Genomic DNA, 25,826 nt, shown 5'->3' on the forward strand with positions numbered 1-25,826 from the left:
TAGAATGCTTTGTAAAAAGACAGAATAAATGTTTGACTGAATTTTTTATATTGGATTTTTTATCTTAATTGGAATTTTATCTTAACTAGGAATCGATAAGAATCAGAATCGATAAAATTCAAACGATACCCAACCCTATCCCTGAGGTTGAGCTATGTTAGAGTAATATGTGATGTTCAGTGGTTTCTAACTTAATCTGCGTTGTGTGGTTTACAGTAGTTTGGTAAAACTGGGGTAAAATACCCCGTCCCTTTGTATAGTTGACTCTACTTCAAAGGTCAGTTGAAGAAATGTTCCTATTTAGTTTGAATTAGAGTTGAGAGTAGACTAGCCTATTCTGTTGCACATGCAGTACATTCAGACAACTGGTTTACTGTTGTGTACAGGATCATGTTGGGATATTGCAATGTCTGCATGGTTAAAAAAACGACAAAAGTAGATGAAGTATTCATTTGCATGTATTCTTTATTCTACTGAACTACAGAAGAGATCATCACAGCAATCCATGTTTGCCGAGATCTAGCAAATATTTTCACTCCTCATCAGCCCCCTTCTGTTGGGAAAAGAAAAAAAAATGTTAACCTAATCCAGTTCAAAATGGTTTGAACTCAACACATAAGTAATCGACATGGATGTTTTTTTGTTTGTTTTGTTTTTGAATGGCCACAGCAGCTACATAGCCAAATGCATTTGCATTAACTAAAGAGTGCAGATTTAGAGATTTATATATCAGTTAGTTTAACCATGTGTTTATTTTTGCCTGCTCTTACCTTGGATCCTGTATCACGACTCTTGACTCTCAGCTTGTTGACCTGAGATTCAGCAATATCAGCTCTCTCTTCTGCTTCATCCAGCTCATGCTGAATCTTACGGAACTTGCCCAGACTAGAATTGGCTTGTTCTTCCTATAGAATATACATAAAGGTATTTGTGATCAGAATTAGCCATATACAATAATTGCATATGATCATATGATGGCACCCTAGGGGGAAAAAGTATACTTACAGCCTCTTCAGCAACTCTCTTGTAGGACTTGACCTTCAGCTGGAGTTTGTCCACTAGGTCCTGCAGGCGAGCTAGATTCTTTCGGTCTTCCTCAGTCTGTGCAAAGCAAAAAATATTTTGAGTACATGCAATATATGTATGCATTTTATAAATTGCATTAAATAAATTGAATACATTTTATGTATATAGTAAATATCAATCAAATAATCCAAGGCAAAAGCTGCTTGTAGGCAATATTTTTCCTACCTGGTAGGTGAGTTCTTTGATGCGTCTTTCATATTTACGAATACCCTTGACAGAGTCACTGGACTTTCTCTGTTCTATCTCCACCTCACTTTCCAGCTCTCTCACCTAACAGATGTGTAAGAAATTTAGCTAATCAAACAGAATGAGCATTTTACAGAAAACACAATAGACTTGTTTCTAAAAGCAGCTTACCCTGGCTTCCAGTTTCTGGATCTGCTTCTTGCCTCCCTTCATGGCGATCTGCTCAGCTTCATCCAGACGGTGCTGCAGGTCCTTGATGGTTTGCTCCATGTTCTTCTTCATGCGCTCCAGATGAGAGCTGGTGTCCTGCTCCTTCTTCAGCTCCTCTGCCATCATGGCAGCATCCGTGATGGCCTTCTTGGCTTTTTCCTCAGCATTCCTGCACTCCTGCACTGCCTCCTCAACCTCAGTCTGAAGCTGAGTATTATCTCCCTCCAGCTTCTTCTTCTGATTCAGCAGACTGGTGTTCTAAACATAGGCAATATTGGCATTCATATAGTTTCTAGATGATATTGTGAGGGTTTTACTTGTGTTTATCTAGTACAGAGGTGTCATACCTGAGAATGCAGGAGCTGGACTCTCTCACTGATGTCAAGCAGTTCCTGCTCAGCCAGTTTCCTTCCTCTCTCAGTCTGTTCCACCAGGGATCTCAGCTCATCCAGTTCAGCCTGCAGCAGATTGTTACGTCTCTCCACAATGGCGATGTTCTCTTTGAAATCATCATTACTACGCAGAGCGTCATCCAGCTGCAGTTGGGAATCCTGTGAAGTGCAAGATGTGCAAATGAAAAAGACTGCAGAACAAAATGTTATTTCATGTAAGCGTCATCAAATATGAACCGAAGATTCATCATACTTTAAGATGTCCATGAAGACCCTTGAGTTGCTTCTGGGCTTCTGATGCCTGTCTGTTAGCCTGGCTGAGCTGAATCTCCATCTCATTGAGATCTCCCTCCATCTTCTTCTTCAGTCTGAGAGCTTCATTCCTGCTGCGAGTCTCTGATTCCAGTGAGGTCTGAAGGGTATCAATCATTCTCTGCTGGTTCCTCTTGGACTGCTCCATCTCTTCATCTTTCTCAGTCAGTTTACGTTCAATATCAGCTTTGATCTGGTTGAACTCCAGCTGAGCTCTAAGGATCTTGCTTTCCTCATGTTCAAGGGAACCCTATGAAGAGAAAAAGGGGTGTTATTACTGAGATCGCATTTTTGTGTAACCTTTTGTTTTGGGGTAGGAGGTCACCTCCCTTAAAATAATCTTGAATAACCAATTGTTTTAAACATCTCCTTGTTTTAGTTTTTTTTTTAAAAAAAAACAACTGAATATGAATTGGTGGGTTGCTTTTGTTTTACCTCAGCCTCCTCCAGAGCACTTTGTATCTCTTGTTTCTCCTGCTCCAGTAGTTTCCTAAGTTTCTCCAGCTCATGAATATTCTTCCCACTCTCACCAAGTTGCTCAGTAAGGTCAGAGATTTCCTCTGTGCAATAGAAATAATGGTCACACTTTATTTTAAGGTCAAATTCTCGCTATTAACAAACTATTAACTATGAATTTTGCCTCAGTAAACTTCTAATTTGCTGCTTATTATTGGTAAGTAAGGTAGTTATGTTTAACTTTAGCCATTGGGTAGGATAAGGGATGTAGAGTTAAGCTTAGGCATTGGGTAGGATTAGGGATGTAGAATATGGTCATGCGGAATATGTGCTTTATAAGTACTAATAAACAGCCAATTTGCTAATAATAGGCATGCTAACTAGTTAATAGTGAGAACTGGTTCCTACACTAAAGTGCCACCAAATTAACATATGACCTCACAAATAAAAGGAATTAAACTAATGGTTTGGAGTTGTAAAACCATCCTTACCTTGGAGATTCTTGTTCTCCCTCTTCATGCTCTCAAGGTGGTCCAGTGACTCCTCATATGAGTTTTTCAATTTAAAGAGTTCAGTGCTCAGAGATCTAGCTTCTTTTTGAGCACTTTCCAGTTCAGATTGGGACTCCTCATACTTTTGCTTCCACTCAGCCAGAACCTGGTTTAAAGTTACCAATGTTAATAAGAGCAGAACCATTTTAATCAAGTATTTTTCAGTTAAAGAATAGTACTGGACCCTCTCCATAGTTAGAAACTTAAATTAATATCAATTTAACATTGACAGTTTTCTGAAGATTATTGTTATTTTACATGCTTCATTTCATTTTGCAATTATATGGCAACTGTGAGTCACTGCTTTTCAAGGTACTTTCTCTTTCCCTTACTTTGTCAAAGTTTCTTTGCTTCTTGTCTAGAGCAGCAGCAGAGGCATTGGATCTCTCCACATCCACCATTAGATCTTCAATCTCATTCTGCAGCCTGTGCTTGGTCTTCTCCAGAGAGGAGCATTTAGCATTGACTGCTTCCACAGCTTCTTCTGCATCTTGCAGACGCTGAGCCAGTTTCTTCCTATTATAAATAATCAAAATACCAAATATATTGAACATCTGAAGCATCATTCATTACTTAATTTTAATAGGCAGCGAACCCCATCGGAAAAGTAAAAAGATATTTTATCTCATTACTAAAGGCCAAAACTCCTTCAAGATTTAAATATTTGTTTCTTACTTGGCTTCCTCCAGTTCCTCAGTCCTCTGGATGGCATCAGTTTCATACTTAGTTCTCCATTGAGCCACCTCAGAGTTTGCCTTGGACAGACTCCGCTGCAATTCAGCTTTGGCTTCCTGCTCCTCCTCGTACTGTTCCCTCAGTAGATCAGCATCATGACGAGCAGATTGAACTGCATGAGCCAGGGCATTCTTAGCCTAAGGACAAACAAAGATTTGGTTCCAGTGAATTTTTATCTAATTGCTTAAATCTTTTGCAAAAAAAAAAAAAAAAAAAAAGCTGAGAATGAGATTTTGGAAACCTTGATTTCTTCCTCTAGCTGTCTCTTGAGGTCTTCAGCCTGCTGAGTGTAGGACTGCTTGCCTCTGGTCAACTGAGAGACCAGGGAGTCTTTCTCCTCTAGCTGTCTGGACAGTTCACCTGAAATCCAATATCAAAAAATTTAGATTTTTTTTAAATGATCACTATGGCACAGTAGGTTATATAGCAATATTTTGTGCTTTTACCATTCTCAGTTTGCAGCTTGGCTTTTTGCATGGTGAAGTCATTGATTGTGCGCTGACCTTCCTCAGCCTTGGTTCTGTACTCACTCATCTGGTCTTCCAAAGTTCTGCACATTTTCTCCAGGTTTGCTGAAGATTAAATATATGATATTTGATTGCTTTCTTTTACTGACAACGCATAAGCTATCCCATCATTTCTCTTACTCACCTTGGCCTTTACAATCTGCTCCATGTTGGAGACCACGTCATCCAGTTCCAGTCTGAGTTCACTCTTCTCTTTCTCCAGCTTCTGCTTCACTCTCTGAAGGTTGTCAATCTGCTCTCCCAGATCAGCCACACTGTCTGAATGTTTCTTCCTCAGTGTAGCAGCGGTAGCCTCATGTTGCAGAGTGGCCTCTTCAAGGTCTCTGCGTAGTTTCTGTAACTCGGCTTCACGTTTCTTGTTCATCTCAACCTGGGCAGCAGTGGCTCCACCAGCTTCCTCCAGCCTCTCACTGATCTCCTCCAGTTCTCTGGACAGATCTGCTCTCTGTTTCTCAACTTTGGCACGAGCGGCTCTCTCAGCCTCCAGCTCTTCCTCAAGCTCTTCAATTCGGGCCTGGTAATGTGAGGAAACCAAAGTAAATGCCAGCATTCCTAACTGTCGTACTATGTAACCTTTTAAGAATGATGAATTTCACCTGCAGCTCCTTCAGTTTCTTCTGGAGTTGGGTTGCCATAACCTGCTCATCTTCAATCTTGCTATTGAGCTGGCTGATCTCAAAGTCTTTTCTGCCAAACAAATAAGATGACACAAAATGGATTAAAATCTCTTTTAATATTAAATTAGGATTCTAAAGCTTTTATAATATATAATATATCTTACTTCTTTAGCCGCTCATCCATCTGCTGCTTATCATTTTCTAAATCCATCAAATTCTCTTGAGTCAACTTCAAGTCACCCTCAAGCTTTCTTTTAACTCTCTCAAGATCCATGCGAATTTTCTTTTCTTGTTCCAGAGAACCTTCAAGCTAAATTTCATCCAAAATAATCATAAATAATAAATAATTATATTTAAAAATAAATATGCAATTGATTTAATTCTAGTGTTATGTTTTGTGGCTCTCACATCATCCACTTGTTGCTCCAGCTTGGCTTTGGCTTTGGTGAGTGTGTTGACTTTGTCTTCCTCACTCTGGAGGTCATCCAGGGTTTGCTGATGGGCCTCCTGCAGAGCTTTCTTCTCTTTGGTCAGCTTAGCAATGATTTCATCCAAAGCTGCCATCTCTTCTGTCAGGTTTTTAACCTACAGAATTGTGTAATTGTATCAGAAGACTCCTAGCAAACCAATCTTACATCTCAGACATGTTCATTGTTAAAAACTGACCTTGTTCTCAGTGGCATGTTTCTCTTTCTCCACTTTGGCCAGAGTGAGTTCAAGATCATCAATGTCCTTCTTAAGCTCAGAGCATTCATCCTCCAGCTTTCGTTTCTTGGCAGTCAGCTCAGCATTCATTTCTTCTTCATCCTCCAGTCTCTCCGTCAGCTCTTTGACTTTGGCTTCAAACTGGATCTTGTTCTTGATCAGACCCTCACATCTCTCCTCAGCATCTGCAAGATTATCTTGCTCCTATCAGAGAGGGGAGAAAAATAAATACAGGCTTATTTCAGCAAGGGGAGGGGATGTCACCCATAGATGATTTCACATGGACCAAGCCCCCTTACCCACTGGTGATTAAACCTCTCCACTCTAGAACCTGGCCACTTTCTGAGGAATTGAAAAATTAAAACAACCAACCGTCTTTCTCAAAACTGCATAGTGTTCACTGTATAAATTAAATATAGATTATTCGTTCAGTTAATACAAAACTGACTGCGTTTTCCTGAATGATTATTGAGATGGGTATTTTGACAGTTTTATCTATATGTGTCTGTTTAAATGCAAGGAGATGCGAAAGAGAAATCAACTAGCGTTCTCGCTGCCATGCTGTCACAGAAAACGCATGAGTTTATCCATTATATTTTTTAAACAACCAACAATGACTTAAAAATCTGAAGCGTCTGTCATAGCAAATCAGCACATGCTGTTGTGAATAATAAAGTGAAGCGTCTTCTCATAGGACAAGAACATGCAGTCTCATGAAAAATTGAAAAGACACCGACATGTCATCGATGTACTATCGTCCTTTGCCACGTCACAAATTGTGACGTCAACACGATGTAGATTTTAAACCCAGAAGATGAAAATAATGCAAAAAAAATTTTTAAATTCTCCAAAAATTATCGTATGCTAACATTGTCTTCTATGATGTGCAACACAAACACCTCTCCTAAAATCTCAGAAAATGTAGTCTGGTTTCATGACCCTTTAAAAAAACGATATCCTGTATGAACGCAACTGTATCAAGCATACTAACTATTAGCATCTGCTCTAGTGGGTCTTGTATAAAGTAATAAGTGCAGAATTTTAGTCCGACGTGAACTTACAGACTGCATTGCAAGCTGAAGGTCATTCTTCTCTTGGAGAATGGAAACCATCTTTTCCTCAAGCTCCTTTCTGCGAGCTTCGGTTTTGGCGTAAGCCTCCTTCAACTTCAGGAATTCTTCCTTCATGTTGGCCATCTCTTTCTCAGTCTCAGCAGATTTCAGCAGAGGCTTGATCTTGAAGTAGAGCTTCATCCAGGGCCAATTTTTGACACCCATGAAGGCACGGATGTTCCACTGAATCACAAGCAAGGCATCTCTGTAGATATTTAATAAGAATGTTCAGTCATATATTATAAATTGCAAGTTACAGAAAAGATTAATGTATGAAGAGCTGAAAACTAACCTTCTCTCCACAATTTTCTGGAATTCCATTCTTGATAGTATACCACGAGATCTGGACTGAATTCCAGTAATAATAAGTGCAAGACGGTCGTCTCTCATCTCTTCAAGAGTACCCAGAAGACCAGCCTTAAAAAACACCTGAATAGCAAAGAATTTTGTGTCAAAAAGAATGAAAATAGAACAGTGCCTTTGTAAAAAAGTTATTGTTAATATAAAAATACCTTAGTATGTCCTAACTTGTACTGGCTGTGATCAATGTCCAGAGAACCCAGAAGCTTTTCTGCACCCTTCTTATTATCAATGAACTGTCCCTCAGGGATAGCAGCTGGATTTAGGATCCGGTACCTACAAAAAAGAAACACATTAACAATCATTTTATGCTTTTAGTGCATACATTTTTTAACATATGTATTTATGTTTATTTCTAGCAAATGCTGCACACAGAGTTGGTTAAATTTGCAATAGCTTAGAATCACACATAAAATTATTTTGAAGGACATAAAAGACATTTAGTTTCATACTTACCGTTGTTTGAAATCTCCATACAGGATCCTGTTGGGGAAGCCCTTTCTGCAGATTCTGATGCCCTCCAGCACACCGTTACAGCGCAGCTGGTGCATGACCAGAGGATTCTCCATCGCGCCAGGAGTCTTAGTCTCATTGGGAATCAGGCAACGCACAAAGTGAGGGTGAGTTGACCTCAAGTTGGTCATCAGCTTATTCAGGTTCTCCTGTTGGTAGACCACAGAGGATTTGAATTTATATGCAGTACAACTATGTGATAAAAAAGTAGTGTTATATTATTAAATAATCTTACCCTATGGAGGGCTGACACTGTCTGGAATGAAGAACCCTTCTTTTTGGTACCTCCTTTGGCACTCTTACCTCCAGAATCTGTGAAATACATAATATTTTTGTTGTTGCTATTATATAGTAAAATAAGTGATTACCATATGTTCATTTCACATTTTAGTGTGTACTTGCCTGCATCAGAAGCAGCATAATTAGCAAATAGGACAGAAAGCAGTTTCATGGTGGACTTCTGGAACAACCCGACAACAGTCTCATTGAGAGGGTCCTTGTTCTTCACCAGCCAGTTTGAGATGTTGTAGTCAACAATGCCAGCGTAGTGAACCAGGGAGAAATGTGCCTCTGGTTTACCCTTGACAATCCTGGGCTTCTGGAAGTTAGGACTTTTGCCCAAGTGGTTGTCATAAAGCTTAGCTTTGAATGTTGCATCACTGGCTTTGGGGAACATGCACTCCTCTTCAAGGATGGACATGATACCCATGGGCTAAAATGAGTAGTAGATTGTGATGGTCAATATGTCTGTATGACTAAAAAATACACAATATGTTCATTTAATATTCACCCACCTTCTCAATTAACTCAATACAAGCCGCTAAGTCCATGCCAAAGTCAATGAACACCCATTCAATACCCTCCTTCTTGTATTCCTCTTGCTCCAGCACAAACATGTGATGGTTGAAGAACTGCTGCAACTTCTCATTAGTGAAGTTGATGCACAGCTGCTCAAACGTGTTGTACTGCAGGGGGAATATATTGTATAATCACAATGGCGAAGTAGAAAAAACTGAAGGGCTTAAATAACAGTAATAAGTAGATGTAATCTTACATCAAAGATCTCAAATCCAGCAATGTCCAGCACACCAATGAAGTACTGACGAGGCTGTTTGGTGTCCAGGGATTGGTTGATTCTCACAACCATCCACAAGAACATCTTCTCGTACACTGACTTTGCCAGAGCACCAATAGAGTAGTTCACCTGACAAAGGAAATTTTAAATTTGCTGAATTTTACACACTGCAAACTCTACAGAATGATTTTTCAGTGATGTGAGAGATATAAGTCTAATGTCCATTAGAATATTTGGTAACACTTTACAATAAGATTCCATTAGTTAATGTATTAACTGTATGAACAATACATTTATTACAGTATTTATTAATCTTTGTAAATGTTAGGTAATGAAAATACAGTTGTTCATTGTAGGTTCATGTTAATTCACTGTGCATTATCTAATGTTAACAAGCACAATTTTTGATTTTAATAATGCATCTGTAAATGTTGAAATTAACATTAACTGAGATTAATAAATGCTGTAGAAGTATTGTTCATTCTGAGTTCATGTTACCAAAAGTAACCAATGAACCTTATTGTAAAGTGTTACCAAGTATTCTTTTTATTTTTTACCTGCTGGACACTCTGTCCCTTGGTGACCCACTCATTTCCTACTTTGACTCTCGGGTGGCACAAACCCTTGATGAGATCAGCAGAGTTCAGGCCCATCAGATATGCGACTTTGTCCGCATCTACATGTTAAAAAGAATACAGAGCTATGAATCTAATATATCTTAGACTCTTTTTCCATTTATAAAGTTGAGATTGCAATTTATTCTGACCCTCAGTCCCATCAGCCTCTGCCTGTTCCTCTCGCTGCTTCTGCTTGAACCTCATGTTGCCGTAGTGCATGACGGCACCGGTCAGCTTGTAGATGCCTGCCTTTTCTTCTGCAGTGAAGCCCAGCACATCAAACGCTTCCTGCAGTAAATATACAGAACGTGTCAAAATGCTTAATATTCTTCTTTTTGACAAGTTCATTAAAAGTCTTCCTTTAAACTCTTTAAAGCAATAGATGGCCACAATTGAGAATCATTTAGTCATCAAGTCATTCTAAACCTGCATGACAGACAGACTTCTGTGGAGCAGAAAAGGAGATGTTTTTTTCCAACATGTTAATGCTCTTACACAAAATTATCCTAAGTTGTGTGGACCATTACTTTTTGGAGCTTTGTAGCCCCTGATCATTATATGCTTTTACTGCATGTCACATTATCCAAAGTCTTCATGACAGAATTTAAGATTTTGGGTGGATTATTTCTTCTAATATTTTATAACATGATAATTTGTATTGTGAACTGTCAATGTGTGAACAAACACTCACATCAGTGGCCATCAGCTCGTCACGGTCATCAATAGATGCCACTTGTGTCTCTCCTTGGGAGATGAAGGCGTAGTCATAGGGGTTGTTGGTGATGAGCAGCATCTCTAAGGAGAAATGGGAACATAGATTCGAACACAGAAATGACTAAAAACATTAAATGTTCATGAGTATGACGGGTAACTTTACCCAGCAGTTCTGGTTTTCTCTGAGACAGGATCTGGTAGAAGATGTGGTAGTCTCTCTCAGCCTTGAGCTGGAAAGTGACACGAGACTTCTCCAGCAGATCTAAATGAATTGATGCATAGATGAATAACAAAACAGATCCATTTCATCAATGTGTGATTGTTGGAATGATGTTGGGGAGTAGAGTACTTACAAGTCTCAATGTCAGCAGAAGCTAACTTTCCACTGATTCCAAAATGGATACGGATAAATTTACCCTGTGAATAGAGCAAGACTACAATATATAACATGCTCATACAACAGACTGTGAAGCAAATATGTACACCAATTTGAACCCCACTTACGAATCTGGAAGAGTTGTCATTTCTGATGGTCTTGGCATTACCAAAAGCCTCCAGAGCAGGATTACACTGGATGATTTGATCCTCCAGAGTACCCTGTGAAAATTACATTTTATTAATAATTGTGTAAAACCTTTGGTATACCATTGACATATGACATTGTTTTATGTAGTCTTGTAAAATAATAATAGTAGTAATCCATAAATAATCTAAGTCACAGTGGAAGAAATTGTGACTAATACTTAACTTATGAAGACATCATTAACTAATAATTATTTTTTGTATGCAATGCTATATAAAAGGTATATTCATTCATCCAATATAAACGATTCTCTGGCGATTAAGCACCTTTTTCTCCATTGATGCATCCTTCTTGGTTGGTGCTGCTGCAATGCTGGCAAAGTACTGGATGACTCTTTTAGTGTTCACAGTCTTTCCAGCACCGGATTCTCCACTAAGAATAAAAACATTAAATTAAAAGGCTGATAAAATGCAGCACAGAAAGAAAATATTGGTGAAAGGAGAAATGTCATGTGTATTACATACGTGATCAGGACAGACTGGTTTTCTCTGTCTGTGAGAAAGAAACAAACAAGAAAGTTGGCATTTGAAATTTATTTACACATTGAAATATAAATGTCCCAAAACAAAAAAAAAACATAAATAAATACTACAAGTCATCACCTGACAGCATGTACTGGTAGGCGTTGTCAGAGATGGAGAAGATGTGAGGAGGAGCCTCAGTTCGTTTCTTTCCTCTGTAGGCAACGACGACTTCCTGGTTGTACACCGGCAGCGCCTTGTAGGGGTTGACAGTTACACAGAAGAGCCCAGAGTAGGTCTGTAAGAGATTCACAGCAGCTTCAGATCTGCTCATACGTGATAAAGTGAACGTCTGAGTGTTTTAGGACTTCACTCACGTAGATCATCCAGGCTGCGTAACGCTCTTTGAGGTTAAACAGCACAGCGGGCTCGTGCAGGAAGGTGAACATCGCCATGTCCTCAATTTTATCAAACTTTGGCGGGTTTTGTGGATGAACATCAATCTCCTTCACAGTTACTGTCTGTGGAAATCATACAAAAGATGTTTCAAACCTCAAATCTAAAGAACTTCTGTAGGTACTCAACATTGACACCATTACTGTATATAAACAAGAGATATTAAACCATACCTTTCCAAATTCAGTGTTAGCAGTGACTTTGTCACCGTCTCTACTGATGATGGAGGCTTTGACGTACTCAACCTCAACGTCGGGAACAAAGCATTCCTTCTTCATGTCGAAGAGGCGAGTCTGGGCCTCCAGACGCTCCCTGTCTGACTTCCGTAAGAACGGAGCAGCAGGTCCAAACTCTGCCATCTGGGCATCCCCCATCTTTCAGTCAGACTGAGGCAAAGAAGACAAGATTCTCTGAACTTACAAAACTTGTTTAGAATAATATATATATATATAATCTACATTGGTGCATACAAATAAAGGTAATAATTATCATCATGAGCTATACCTAATATTTCTAATCATCTATTGATCTGTCAGTTAACAAGCTACAAAATGAAAATATTGGATAAAAGCATGCCTTACCAGACAAAATCCAAGAAAAATCCAAGTCCTTGCAATTAAAAGAATAAGCATCATTAATAAACATTCATCCTATTCTACTGTTCTCAGTCCTCATTAACAACTTAATCTAAATTATTGCAGCTGTACATCAAAGATTGGATGTTAACAAACACAAACCATCTTACCTTTAGGTGGTACAATGATGTGAGCTTGAACCATTGTGTTGTTACGTATCGCTTTATATAGAGGCACAATGACTGTGACGTTGACTCTGTATTTGGCCTGGGTCACTTGTGTGTGTAGCTTTTTTTGGGTGCCTGAAAAAAATGTCTGTGTCAGTCACAGCAGCTCAGCATGTGGTGTGTGGCGAAACATGAAAGATCAGAAAGGATCTAAATCAAAATGATGCTATTTTTGTCCCATATGTATATGTTATTTTTTCCAAGATATGTTATTTTTTCCTCTTTACAAAAGTTTTTTTAGTAGTTAAATATGCGCATGTTTCATGATTTGTAGTTACTTCCGTTAGCCAAATTTACAACATCTCTGAATTTTTTCATGTGCAGAAAACATTACAGAAGTGGAAACTCTTGTGTGAAGTGCACCATAGTTCATCTTGCCACACACAATCTTTTTAGATCAAATCATAATCATACAAAGCTTAATTAACAGATTCCAGCAACAACGGCCTGCAATGCAGACAATGCTTTGTCTCACATTATGTATAGTGCAGATATTTCTTTCCACGTACACATGATATGCTTCAGCTGCGCTAGTATGCTTTTCTAGAACTGTGTCATTTTCTGTCCTCAAAGAGAACTGGGAATGTCACAGGTTTATCTTTGAGCTCAAGGATAAAGACAAGGTAACAATGCCTCACGAGCAAGATGGCTGTCAGGGAACAGTACAATTGTCAATAGACAGCTGTAATGGCAACAATGGATATTTGTGACCTTTTTATCTCTCCTAATGCAGAGACAGCTGCGACTCTTGCTTGTTCTTGTTTGTAGCTGTGACCTTTCTTGACTACGCAGTTGATATATCCATCATCTGTGGTTTACAGGTTGTAACAAGTTCAAGTGCAGTCATTGGAACGAACAAAAGCTTCATTCAAGTTCATCCATTTGTTCTTCAAGAATCTTCCAGCTCTTGAAAGATTCCCAAAACAAATGCATTAAACTGATTCTGTGAGATACAAAAAGCAATTTGTATGTTTACAGAAGTGAATATATTGTGAATGCAGCAGTCGAGCAGGTAACTTTTAGGGGTGCTTTTTCATTTTATTATTCCAGAAAGAGCATGATGAGCAGCTCAAACTAACCACTTTAACTGCAAATCACTTTCTGTATTGTCAACTCTACAGTGTTGATTTGTTGGGGAGCCACGTGAGCCTTTACTCAAGACCTTTGTGAGGATATTAGCCTGCCTTGAACTCTCGTCCCTGTTATTCTGCACCCTCGTAACAAGCACCTTACTTAGTTTTAGCACTTTTGCAATCTATTCTAGGCCCCTCATCCTCTACAGCACTTCATTCTCAGCTGTCTACTAACCCTTGTTTATCAGCACTCAGGAATAAGAATGGAAGAAACAGTGCAACCTTATGGTTAATTTGTAATTGGAGCTTCCTTTTGTCATTGGAATAGAATGGTCTTGCATCTGTTGGGTTAAATAGGAGTCTAATGTGTCACGGCCTTTTGTCCTCTGCTGCTTCTGAGCAGTTTTGCTTCTAATCATTTTATTAAAAGGCTGAAGTAAATGTAATTAATTGAGTGTCAGATTGAGCCAAAAGATATGATTCTTGTTATAGTTTTAGTGCTATATTCAAAACAAGGTTACTGTAGTTAACTAAAACCATAAAAAAGTGTTGCTTGAACTAAAATAAAAACTAACTGGCATAAAATATTACAAAATGTAAAATTATTTTATTTCAACTAGGTGTCAAGGCGACATTTCTCATTTTAATTTAGTTTAATGATGTACTAAAATAACTAAATAAAGTATATAGACATTTAAACTCTCGCTAAAAATAATCGCTAAAACTAGCTACATTTAAAATGAAAACATAAAATAATAATAATATTTAAAAATATTAATAAAAACTATAATAGTTTCTCAGGGATGGTAAAATAACACAATTTTGAGACCACATTTGAAAATCAGTGTTTGAAAATCTAATTTTTTTTTGTTATGATTTTAGAAAAATTGAAACAGAGCTAAATGAGAAAATGTTTCAGACTACTTCTTGGCCACTACAGTAAATGTGACATTGATCATGTATAGTTTCTGTTTAAACTGAAGCACGAGGTGCTCTTTGGTACATTCGCAAATCATTCTGGATAAAAAGATCATCGGGGTTTGCGTTTCACTTCACGTTTGCCACTTCAAAAGAAATTCTGAAATTTGTTTACAATTGTTATGCCACTTGTATTAAACACCAGAATGTATTTAGAAGAATATAAAATTTGCATTATTTACTGGTCTCGCTTTTTGAAAGCATTGTATATTGCTTAACAGTTTGATATAATTGACCACTGAATGACACCCTCTGGTGGCTGTACACTGCAATTGTACATAATAGACTGGATTATCGAAAGAATTCAGTGTGCAGTGGATATTTTAAATATCAACATCAATTTGTACATGTATCTAAAAAGAATATCAAAACAAAAAGGCACTCTGACTAGTGCAAGTCTAAATGCATCGTGCATCTGCTGCATTGTGTACCCATGCTGAAAAGTTTACAAATAGCCCCCATATGCTTCTGAGCAATGGTTCATGTGGTTGATGTCTGTTACTGTCCCTCAGAGAGCTGACCGTGGGTCACCCTTCAAGTTGTTTTGTTTGCATGGCATTGTTTCCTTTACTTCAGCCTTGAGGACAAAGATAACCTGTTAAATTCATTTGAGCCCCTTTATGATGGAAGATATCAGCAAGGGTTGTGTCATGCTTTGAGACACAGTATGTAGGACACGTCTCATCTGTAGACGTCCATTACTGGAACTCTTACTACTTAAGTTACATGACCTACTGAGGGAGAACAATGCCTCCTCAATGCCGTACTTGGCATATTGTTTAACCACCTTGACCTTTTAAGAGCTAAGGCTACATCTTATTCAACAATGTTAAAAACCCCTTACCTTTCACCCCCTATTTTTGGCATGGAGACACAAATGATATACCCAAAATAAAAAGGTTGCTGACTAGATACATAATCAACATATGTTCACAAAGCTGACACTTCAAAGTCTACTGTTCAAGAATCAGAATTACTCAGACTGTTATGATAATAAAGATATATAAGCTCAAACATGAAAATAAAAATATTAAAAACATATTTTTTTAAATGTATACAATTTTTTGTTGATGTCGGATATGATTTTAGAAACATAATGAAGCTAAAGCCACAAGTCTACTAATGCTTCATTTGAAAATTTATAATATAATTTCTAAAACTGTGACCATGTCATGTGTGTTTTTAGAGAAGGCTAATAAAAGGCTAATAAAATTGATTTATGTCCCCTGAAAACTCTCCTGTGTGCTGTCTTCTCATTTTTGGCTCCGCAAACTGCCTCATTCATAATTCTATTGTTCTCACGAAACGAGCCTTTCACACATCGGCTAGGTATGAGACATTATCTGCATTATTCTATTATCATTATTCTTTTGTTTTTATTCAGCCATTATTAGCCTTTGTTCTGGTATTTCAAGGTTTACCAAGCCACATCGCTTCAATCCCAGTATACATTTACCCAACTATTATCAAAAATTTTCTGCTTCATTAGATTGCATTAATCAGTGGAAAATGAATAGATGATTCTGTCTGAAGAAATGTGAAGTAAACAAGCGTAAATATATCTATATATCTCTCTCCATGTACATGCATCTTTGGACTGTAATCCCTTGTTGACGCTGTTCAGTTAATCTATGTGAATACAAATAAACCGCTGCTGACGTGACTGAATATAAATGCATGGTGAATTTCTATACAGATTTTGACATAATAACGGATTTATTATTTTGCACTCCTGACATAAATTAATAAGTTACAGTAACAATGTTTCATCAAAACAGTGGTCAAATATCGAAGCTAGAGTTTGATTGCACAGTTTGTCCAGAGTGTGATGTTTAACATGCTGTGAAAGTGAAACAACAATAATCTGGGGCCGTTCACGATCTTTGACCGCAAAGGGGTTAATGCACAAATAGTCTCCAATTTATTAAAAATTGTCAAGCTTCTATGTTCAAGTATTTACATCCTTAAAACCTCTTTTACTGCCTAAAGATGTTTTACAGTACAGTATGTGCATCAGCGGCTCCTTTCATGTATAGTATGTGCTAAGCTTTCTGGAGCTCTTAATATAGCACAAGTGACAAGTGTTAAAATTACTACTCTTTCTTCATCCTCTCAAGTGTTGAGTAAGCCCCTCCCTTCCCCGACACCACTTTATACAACACGTCTGTCGGAGCCACTGCATCACCTTGAGCAACAACAGGCACTTGTCACATCCATCCTAACCATTGAGTAGTTCTGTACTGGACAGTTCGCTCATCTGAAACATTTTTGCTCCTAGAAATCTTAGTTTTTTTATTTGATGATTAGAAAAGGTACGTTAACTACATGTGTTATCTACAGATCTATTTATGTATTTATTTACATGTTCAGTATGTTAAGGGTCTGACCTTTCTTTTTAATGTTAATGGTACTTTGTTTTAGGAGAATGATCTGCGTTATGGTGCGTTCACACCACCGCTGACGAGAGCGTTAAAGTGGCCGGAACTCATTCATTTACAATGTGAGCCAGCAGCTAGCTCCGGCAAGTCTTGGCCGGTGAAGGCATCGAGGAGAGTTGAAGTCAGGTCAACTTTATGGTAACGAGCTATGACGCGGTTGGGCGGCAACCAATCAGAATGCAGAAGTCCTCCGCTTGAGAGGATTCCGAATAACGAAGTCCTATAAACATTGGTTCCGATCACATTAGTTCCCAAGCATTTCACGCTAGAACGTTAGTTTTTCAACGCAAATGCAATTAATTTGCTAAAAACAACATTGATTTGACCAATTGCATTAAGGCTACACTTCAACCAGGACAGTTTGTATTGTAGGCTGCGCAAAAATTAATGTTAATATTAATTAAAGACCAAGGCTAGTAAACGTCTCCTATAAACTGCATGTTGAAATTAGACTAAGTAAGCACTTAACAATGAACACAGAAACACACCACACAAATGGCTTTTATGGGTTTATTTCGTAAGCAAACATGTAACTAGTGGTCGACCGATATATCGCCAAGGCCGATAAGTTTTTCTGTTTGGCCGATGCGTTCATGGCGGGACTTTTATTATGACAGCCCGACAGACCTTTATGTTGACGGCGCTGAGGACACATCGCCTGAACACACAGTGCTCACATTCTCCCTCTTGTTTGCTGTTATTGTTAACAGTTCTGTCTAATACTGATAGACGTCTGTCTAATAATCAGATAGAATGGTTGAACAAAGGAATTAAAATATATACAAAAAAGTACTATAACGATTGCTTTTTTATATTGTTAGTAATAGAAAGGCAAACATTATAATACTTTCTCGTTTGATGTCAGCATTCAGCCGATACACTTTTACATCATTTAAACAAATCTTTGAATGACTGATGAACATCTAATTTCAAAAACCTTGCAAACTTAGTCTGATCCAGCTGTGAGATCTTATGAAGTGTGGATGTGTGTCCTGCATGATCGTGTGTTCTCTGTGTGATGGTCGGTCCGTGTGAATTGAATGGTGACAGGAGGAGAGTTCAGCTTCACTGACATGCGCGAGCGACAAACTTTAAACTCGTGATTTTATGCTGCGCTTCATGCTTTTGCCCAATGTCATATTCATGTCATTTTCACTGTGTGCTGTATATAAAATGAGTGTTACCTTGGCTTTATTTGAAAAAAATGTGATTTCTAATGCACACAAACTTCCCAGAATACTGAGTGCCCTTTTGGTTACAGTGTTTACTTCCTTTTTATTTATATTTTTATTAAATAATTGTTTATCTGTGCAAAATACTTTGTCACTTAAAGTACAAGCATGTTTATTTTACACATTTATTTTTTTACCCATTTCAAATGATTTCAAATTTCTTAAATGCATTGAATAAAAATGATTCATTGAATTTACAAATTTTTTTAAAGGTAAGTGGTTGCAATCAATTTATTTTAGCTACATTTAAATAAACAAATTTAGTGGACTAACTTACAAAAAATGTTTATTATTAAATGTAGCTAAAATAAATTGTTTGCAACCACTTACCTTTAAAAAAATTAGTATATATATATTTTTTTTTCAGTGACATTAAATACAATTATATCAGCTTTATATCGGCCAGCGGCCACCCTGCTTTCCAAGATATCGGCATCGGCTGTTAAAAAACCAATATCGGTCGACCACTGCATGTAACTATAATTAAGTTTTTTCCACATTTAAAATATTTCATGAGGTTAATTTATATGATACTTGTGGTCAGTCTGTACAAGATTCATCATGCTTGTTTTCTTTGCAGCTCCTTTGAATACAAGACCAAGCGTTCGATCGTCAGAGCGTCCACAAATCTTTCTACAGCGTTATTGGCAGGGCGACCAGAGCGAATTTTGACACTCTCAGCGGTGGTGTGAATGCATGGTTATTGTGGATTTCATTGCCATAAATGTGGATTATATTGCAGACATTTTTACTAATCCATTATTGCTCATGACTTCATGAACCAGAACACCATATCTTGACAAAATGAGAATTTTTTAGTAGTCAGCTAATGCCTGATCAAAAAGGTCTAAGCAAGTATTTGGTCTCTTTGATTTGACTTGGTTATGTGATGATGCCAATTTAGTTTTGAATAACACAATGTGGCAAAAGTTTAATCTGCACATTTGCTTTATTCTATTAATCTAGAAACTAATGGATTCAAAGAGACACAACATATTTTGAGAGATGGCAGAGCTTCATTCCTCATCATGTCCTTTCTGTTCAAGGGAGAAAAAAGACGTAAGATTAATCTATCTTATTAGAAAATTTAATAAATTTTGCCCATGGAAATTGTTGTTTAGGATTCATTAAATGGTTCCTTTCAAAATTTAATTGCACTAACATGTTTCTCAATGGAGTTGCCATTAGCTCTGCTTATCAAGGTTTTTGTTGCAACAGGATATTGTTTTCCACAAAAGTTATTGAAACATTTATGTGTAGGTGGTTGACACAGTCAAATAGTTCATTTAGTTTGCTTAAGAGTTTATGCATCACATCTGCCAAATCATTTAACATTTGTATGCGGAAAACAAACATTTACCTTAGAGCTGGTGTCTCTGCTCTTGGCTCTCAGCTTGTTGACCTGAGATTCAGCAATATCAGCCCTCTCCTCTGCTTCATCCAACTCATGCTGAATCTTACGGAACTTGCCCAGATTAGTATTGGCCTGCTCCTCCTGAAAACACATGGAGATATTTTCTCAAGCAACTCTATGCCAAGCAATCAAGTGACAGTTTTATTTTAATATAATCACAATCCAAATCGATTCAACCCAGAAAATCATGGTAATCATGCTTAAAGGATTAGTTTACCCAAAAATGAAAATTCTGTCATTAATTACTCACCCTCGTGAAACCCGTAAGACCTTCGTTCATCTTCGAAAAACAATTTAAGATATTTTTGTTGAATTCAGATGGCTCTCTGACCCTCCCATAGACAGCAAGGTAACTACCACGTTCAATGTCCAAAAATGTACCAAGATGATCAACAAAGTAGTCTGTGTAATCAGTGGTTCAACTGTAAATTTACGAAGCTACGAGAATACTTTTTTGTGCAAAGAAAACAAAAATAGCAACTTTATTTCACATTTTCGTCTCTAGTGTGTCACTTGTGGATGCACATTCACGGCAATGTGCGAAAATGTGGAATGAAGTCGTTATTTTAGTTTTCTTTGCACAAAATGTATTCTCGTAGCTTCGAATCTTAAATTGTGTTCCGTAGATGAACGAAGGTCTTACGGGTTTTGAACAACACGAGGGTGAGTAATTAATGACAGAATTTTTATTTTTGGGTGAACTGACCCTTTAAGCTATATGAAAGTTTACAGTGAGCAAGCTAAATATAACTTTGGCTTAGAAAGAAAACTTCATGAAGCTGTTAAGGGAGTGAAGGGAAAAACACTGAGGGGCCAGACTCAGCTGGTGGAGTAGGTATATTTTGAGTCTACAGATTAAGATAAATAAACTAATTTGGTAAATACATTGTAACTGAAATTAACTTTAACATACCGCCTCCTCAGCAGCTCTCTTGTAGGACTTGACCTTCAGCTGGAGTTTGTCCACCAGATCCTGAAGACGAGCCAGGTTCTTACGGTCCTCCTCAGTCTGTATTTGTTAGTCATAGGGCATAAATTGACTTTGTCACTATTTGTGTTGTTTCATAAAATCTTTGCATGAATAAAAAGACATTTATATATCAGAGAAACTGACCTGGTAGGTGAGCTCCTTGATGCGTCTTTCATATTTACGCACTCCTTTCACAGACTCGCTCGCCTTTCTCTGTTCTATCTCCACCTCATTTTCCAGCTCTCTCACCTAAAGAAATCCAAAATACTTTAAAACTGACCAATTCTGAAGCTCTAAGTACATATATTCATAAATAACAACAAACATACAAGATGTATGAAAAGAAAAGGCATTGTTAAGACCATTGTTAAGAGTATGATAAACTAACCCTGGCTTCCAGTTTCTGGACCTGCTTCTTGCCTCCCTTCATGGCGATCTGCTCAGCTTCATCCAGACGGTGCTGCAGGTCCTTGATGGTCTGCTCCATGTTCTTCTTCATGCGCTCCAGATGAGCGCTGGTGTCCTGCTCCTTCTTCAGCTCCTCTGCCATCATGGCAGCATCAGTGATGGCCTTCTTGGCTTTTTCCTCAGCATTCCTGCACTCCTGCACTGCCTCCTCAACCTCAGTCTGAAGCTGAGAATTATCTCCCTCCAGCTTCTTCTTCTGATTCAGCAGACTGGTGTTCTAAACATAGACGATATTGACATTCATATAGTTTCTAGATGATATTGTGAGGGTTTTACTTGTGGTTATCTAGTACAGAGGTGTCATACCTGAGAATGCAGGAGCTGGACTCTCTCACTGACGTCCAGCAGTTCCTGCTCAGCCAGTTTCCTTCCTCTCTCAGTCTGTTCCACCAGGGATCTCAGCTCATCCAGTTCAGCCTGCAGCAGATTGTTGCGTCTGTCCACAATGGCGATGTTCTCTTTGAAATCATCATTACTGCGCAGAGCGTCATCCAGCTGCAGTTGGATATCCTGTAAAGTACAAATTTTTATAAATGAAAAGACTGCAGTTCTTTAAGATTTCAGTTTTGCATTACACATTTTTGGTAAAAAACAAAACAAAAAAACAATTCTGGCATACTTTAAGATGTCCATGAAGACCCTTGAGTTGCTTCTGGGCTTCTGATGCCTGTCTGTTAGCCTGGCTGAGCTGAATCTCCATCTCATTGAGATCTCCCTCCATCTTCTTCTTCAGTCTGAGAGCTTCATTCCTGCTGCGAGTCTCTGATTCCAGTGAGGTCTGAAGGGTATCAATCATTCTCTGCTGGTTCCTCTTGGACTGCTCCATCTCTTCATCTTTTTCAGCCAGCTTACGTTCAATATCAGCTTTGATCTGATTGAACTCCAGTTGAGCTCTAAGGATCTTTCCTTCTTCATGCTCCAGGGAGCCCTGACAGATCAGTTAACTTAGTTATTAAAAAGCATGTTCACCTCTATTAGAATACCCATAATTGTTTTCTTTTGAATTAATACACAGATAACACTAAAAATATCAACAATAAGATATCTAGATATACCTCAGCTTCCTCCAGAGCTGCTTGAATTTCAGCTTTTTCCTGCTCCAACTGCTTACGAATTTTCTCTAGTTCATGAATGTTCTTTCCACTCTCACCAATTTGTTCAGTGAGATCAGAAATCTCCTCTGTTTTTTAAGAAAGGTAATATAGGTTAATGCATAAAAAGCAAAGTTTGTGATACATCAATTCTTAGATGACTAATAAACAACGGGCACCTTGGAGGTTCTTGTTTTCTCTCTTCATGGTCTCCAGATGATCCAGAGACTCCTCATAGGAGTTCTTCAGTTTGAACAGTTCAGTGCTCAGAGATCTGGCTTCCTTTTGGGAGCTTTCCAGCTCACTCTGAGACTCCTCATATTTCTGCTTCCATTCAGCTAGGACCTGTTTGATAGTTTCAGAGACTTTGGTTAGCTACCATTGGAGCTTGATGAATAATGAAAGATTATTTATATACAGTAAGCGTGTTTTATTCACCTTGTCAAAGTTTCTTTGCTTCTTGTCTAGAGCAGCAGCAGCGGCATTGGATCTCTCCACATCCACCATTAGATCTTCAATCTCATTCTGCAGCCTGTGCTTGGTCTTCTCCAGAGAGGAGCATTTAGCATTGACTGCTTCCACAGCTTCTTCTGCATCTTGCAGACGCTGGGCCAGTTTCTTCCTTTATGAATAAACAGAAGAAGTTCCAAAACAACTTAGTGAGGCTTTTGTCTTTCAATAGGAACAAGATGTTTATAGATCAGTCGAACTTTATGAAATACTGTATTTCTTTTTTCATACTTAGCATCCTCCAGCTCCTCAGTTCTCTGGATGGCATCAGTTTCATACTTAGTTCTCCACTGAGCCACCTCAGAGTTTGCCTTGGACAGACTACGCTGCAGCTCAGCTTTGGCTTCCTGCTCCTCCTCATACTGTTCCCTCAGCAGATCAGAATCATGACGAGCAGATTGAACTGCATGGGCCAGGGCATTCTTAGCCTATGACCATTGGAAATTTATAGTTAACAGTAATAAGAAAAAAATAAGAAAAAAAATAAGAAAAAAACTTGCTACTTGTACTGCATTAGACTATCTGGGACTTGTCACAACACTTATATATTGTTGCTCTTTTGTTGTACTGATTGCTTCTTTTGCAATCATTTGAAAGTCGCTTTGGATAAATGATTAAATGTACATGTAATACTTTGAAAAAATAAAATACCTTAATTTCCTCCTCTAGTTGTCGTTTGAGGTCCTCAATCTGCTGAGTGTAGGACTGCTTGCCTCTTGTTAGCTGAGAGACCAAGGAATCCTTCTCTTCCAGTTGTCTAGAAAACTCCCCTAGATAGAATTATAACCATTACATTACAGAAAGTAGTGTGAGATCTTGGGAATATGTCTAAAAAAACAAATAAAGTGATATCCTATCAGAGTACATACCATTTTCGGTTTGCAATTTAGCTTTTTGCATGGTAAAGTCATTGATGCTGCGTTGTCCTTCTTCGTATTTTGTTCTATATTCTGACATCTGGTCCTCTAGGGTCCTGCACATTTTCTCCAAGTTTGCCTGTATTGAACAAAATTGAAGCAGAACAGTGGATGATTAAAACTGACAGCATAATTCTTAATGACACAAGAAAACATGGAAAGAAATCATCACCTTGGCCTTAGCAAGCTGCTCCATGTTGGAGACCACGTCATCCAGTTCCAGTCTGAGTTCACTCTTCTCTTTCTCCAGCTTCTGTTTCACTCTCTGAAGGTTGTCAATCTGCTCTCCCAGATCAGCCACACTGTCTGAATGTTTCTTCCTCAGTGTAGCAGCGGTAGCCTCATGTTGCAGAGTGGCCTCTTCAAGGTCTCTGCGTAGTTTCTGTAACTCGGCTTCACGTTTCTTGTTCATCTCAATCTGGGCAGCAGTGGCTCCACCAGCCTCCTCCAGCCTCTCACTGATCTCCTCCAGTTCTCTGGACAGATCTGCTCTCTGTTTCTCAACTTTGGCACGAGCGGCTCTCTCAGCCTCCAGCTCTTCCTCAAGCTCTTCAATACGAGCCTGGTATAGTAAGGAAAATCAAAGTTAAAGCTAGAATTCCCAACTTTCTGACTAAGTAATCTTTCGGGGGAAGTCATGGCCTAGTGGTCAGAGAGTTTAACTCCTAACCCTAAGGTTGTGGGTTCAAGTCTCGGGCCGGCAATACCACAACTGTGGTGCCCTTGAGCAAGGCACCAAACCCCCAACTGCTTCCCGGGCGCCACAGCATAAATGGCTGCCCACTGCTCCGGGTGTGTGTTCATGATGTGTGTGTGTTCACTGCTGTGTGTGTGCACTTTGGATGGGTTAAATGCAGAGCACAAATTCTGAGTATGGGTCACCATACTTGGCTGTATGTCACGTCACGTCACGTCACTTTTAAGAATGCTGAATTTTACCTGCAGCTCCTTCAGTTTCTTCTGGAGTTGGGCTGCCATAACCTGCTCATCTTCAATCTTGCTATTGAGCTGGCTGATCTCAAAATCTTTCCTGTGTTGCAGAAAATATTTAATAAAATATATTAATAAGGACTCAGATTGTTATTAGTATTGTTGTAAAATTATTTCTCTCCCCTGGAAAACACACTTTTTAAGCCTCTCTTCCAGTTGCTGTTTGTCATTTTCCAGGTCCATCACACTCTCCTGGGTTAACTTTAAGTCTCCCTCGAGCTTCCTCTTTGCCCTCTCCAGATCCATACGAAGTTTCTTTTCCTGTTCCAAGGAACCCTCAAGCTGGAAGGACAATGTTTTGTTCAGCATTTTCTTTTCTTGCATGGAAAATGTCATACATTTTTAATTTAAAATAGAAATATCAACAAACCACTCACATCATCCACTTGTTGCTCCAGCTTGGCTTTGGCTTTGGTGAGAGTGTTGACTTTGTCTTCCTCACTCTGGAGGTCATCCAGCGTTTGCTGATGGGCCTCCTGCAGAGCTTTCTTCTCCTTTGTCAGCTTAGCAATGATCTCATCCAAAGCTGCCATCTCTTCTGTCAGGTTTTTAACCTAAAGAATTGTGTAATTGTATCAGGAGACTCCTAGCAAACCAATCTTACATCTCAGATATGTTCAGTGTTGAAAACTGACCTTGTTCTCAGTGGCATGTTTCTCTTTCTCCACTTTGGCCAGAGTGAGCTCAAGATCATCAATGTCCTTCTTGAGCTCAGAACATTCATCCTCCAGCTTCCGTTTCTTTGTAGTCAGCTCAGCATTCATTTCTTCTTCATCCTCCAGTCTCTCAGTCAGCTCTTTGGCTTTGGCCTCAAGCTGGATCTTGTTCTTGATCAGACCCTCACATCTCTCCTCAGCATCGCAAAGATTATCTTGCTCCTGTTTACAGATACAGAAAATTCTTTGCATTAATTTTAATGTCTTTGCAACTCTAAATTTTTGTTGTACATTTTAATAATAATTAAATCATAAACTTGCAGTTTGGACTTGAAGTTGCAGGTCATTCTTCTCTTGGAGAAGAGAAACCATCTTTTCTTCAAGCTCCTTTCTGCGGGCTTCAGATTTGGCATAAGCCTCCTTCAACTTCAGGAATTCTTCCTTCATGTTGGCCATCTCTTTCTCTGCTTCAGCAGATCTCAGCAGTGGTTTGATCTTGAAGTAGAGCTTCATCCAGGGCCAATTCTTGACACCCATGAAGGCACGGATGTTCCACTGAATCACAAGCAAGGCATCTCTGCAATATGATACGAAATTAGGTCATATCATAAGAAGTGTA

At 38.5% G+C, this 25,826-nt stretch overlaps 1 protein-coding gene across 1 annotated transcript in view; it reads right to left on the reverse strand.

The window, feature by feature from the left end:
• Positions 1 to 447: 447 nt before the first annotated feature.
• Positions 448 to 25,826, reverse strand: part of LOC109050073 — a 33,122-nt gene continuing 7,743 nt past the window's right edge. The window contains exons 21-76 of the mRNA XM_042714924.1: positions 25,529 to 25,784; positions 25,187 to 25,429; positions 24,929 to 25,105; positions 24,688 to 24,833; positions 24,501 to 24,591; positions 23,734 to 24,123; positions 23,514 to 23,640; positions 23,296 to 23,414; positions 22,876 to 23,072; positions 22,573 to 22,756; positions 22,314 to 22,479; positions 22,099 to 22,223; positions 21,663 to 21,971; positions 21,350 to 21,553; positions 20,964 to 21,260; positions 20,720 to 20,824; positions 20,519 to 20,614; positions 19,552 to 19,686; positions 19,211 to 19,228; positions 11,842 to 12,042; positions 11,590 to 11,733; positions 11,354 to 11,510; positions 11,216 to 11,243; positions 11,018 to 11,123; positions 10,673 to 10,765; positions 10,522 to 10,585; positions 10,332 to 10,430; positions 10,146 to 10,249; positions 9,604 to 9,742; positions 9,395 to 9,513; positions 8,817 to 8,966; positions 8,557 to 8,727; positions 8,165 to 8,474; positions 7,998 to 8,074; positions 7,706 to 7,911; positions 7,402 to 7,525; positions 7,182 to 7,318; positions 6,839 to 7,094; positions 5,739 to 5,981; positions 5,481 to 5,657; positions 5,237 to 5,382; positions 5,052 to 5,142; positions 4,580 to 4,969; positions 4,375 to 4,501; positions 4,170 to 4,288; positions 3,869 to 4,065; positions 3,526 to 3,709; positions 3,134 to 3,299; positions 2,622 to 2,746; positions 2,128 to 2,436; positions 1,830 to 2,033; positions 1,444 to 1,740; positions 1,252 to 1,356; positions 1,006 to 1,101; positions 771 to 905; positions 448 to 553 (exon numbers count right to left, since the gene is read on the reverse strand). Of these exons, the coding sequence (XP_042570858.1) occupies positions 533 to 553; positions 771 to 905; positions 1,006 to 1,101; positions 1,252 to 1,356; positions 1,444 to 1,740; positions 1,830 to 2,033; positions 2,128 to 2,436; positions 2,622 to 2,746; positions 3,134 to 3,299; positions 3,526 to 3,709; positions 3,869 to 4,065; positions 4,170 to 4,288; positions 4,375 to 4,501; positions 4,580 to 4,969; positions 5,052 to 5,142; positions 5,237 to 5,382; positions 5,481 to 5,657; positions 5,739 to 5,981; positions 6,839 to 7,094; positions 7,182 to 7,318; positions 7,402 to 7,525; positions 7,706 to 7,911; positions 7,998 to 8,074; positions 8,165 to 8,474; positions 8,557 to 8,727; positions 8,817 to 8,966; positions 9,395 to 9,513; positions 9,604 to 9,742; positions 10,146 to 10,249; positions 10,332 to 10,430; positions 10,522 to 10,585; positions 10,673 to 10,765; positions 11,018 to 11,123; positions 11,216 to 11,243; positions 11,354 to 11,510; positions 11,590 to 11,733; positions 11,842 to 12,042; positions 19,211 to 19,228; positions 19,552 to 19,686; positions 20,519 to 20,614; positions 20,720 to 20,824; positions 20,964 to 21,260; positions 21,350 to 21,553; positions 21,663 to 21,971; positions 22,099 to 22,223; positions 22,314 to 22,479; positions 22,573 to 22,756; positions 22,876 to 23,072; positions 23,296 to 23,414; positions 23,514 to 23,640; positions 23,734 to 24,123; positions 24,501 to 24,591; positions 24,688 to 24,833; positions 24,929 to 25,105; positions 25,187 to 25,429; positions 25,529 to 25,784 (9,202 nt within the window). The 3' untranslated portion in view covers positions 448 to 532. The remainder of the gene's footprint in view (positions 554 to 770; positions 906 to 1,005; positions 1,102 to 1,251; positions 1,357 to 1,443; positions 1,741 to 1,829; positions 2,034 to 2,127; positions 2,437 to 2,621; positions 2,747 to 3,133; positions 3,300 to 3,525; positions 3,710 to 3,868; positions 4,066 to 4,169; positions 4,289 to 4,374; positions 4,502 to 4,579; positions 4,970 to 5,051; positions 5,143 to 5,236; positions 5,383 to 5,480; positions 5,658 to 5,738; positions 5,982 to 6,838; positions 7,095 to 7,181; positions 7,319 to 7,401; positions 7,526 to 7,705; positions 7,912 to 7,997; positions 8,075 to 8,164; positions 8,475 to 8,556; positions 8,728 to 8,816; positions 8,967 to 9,394; positions 9,514 to 9,603; positions 9,743 to 10,145; positions 10,250 to 10,331; positions 10,431 to 10,521; positions 10,586 to 10,672; positions 10,766 to 11,017; positions 11,124 to 11,215; positions 11,244 to 11,353; positions 11,511 to 11,589; positions 11,734 to 11,841; positions 12,043 to 19,210; positions 19,229 to 19,551; positions 19,687 to 20,518; positions 20,615 to 20,719; positions 20,825 to 20,963; positions 21,261 to 21,349; positions 21,554 to 21,662; positions 21,972 to 22,098; positions 22,224 to 22,313; positions 22,480 to 22,572; positions 22,757 to 22,875; positions 23,073 to 23,295; positions 23,415 to 23,513; positions 23,641 to 23,733; positions 24,124 to 24,500; positions 24,592 to 24,687; positions 24,834 to 24,928; positions 25,106 to 25,186; positions 25,430 to 25,528; positions 25,785 to 25,826) is intronic.

This window comes from Cyprinus carpio, chromosome A24 (genome assembly GCF_018340385.1).
Source record: "Cyprinus carpio isolate SPL01 chromosome A24, ASM1834038v1, whole genome shotgun sequence".
Taxonomy (NCBI): domain Eukaryota; kingdom Metazoa; phylum Chordata; class Actinopteri; order Cypriniformes; family Cyprinidae; genus Cyprinus; species Cyprinus carpio.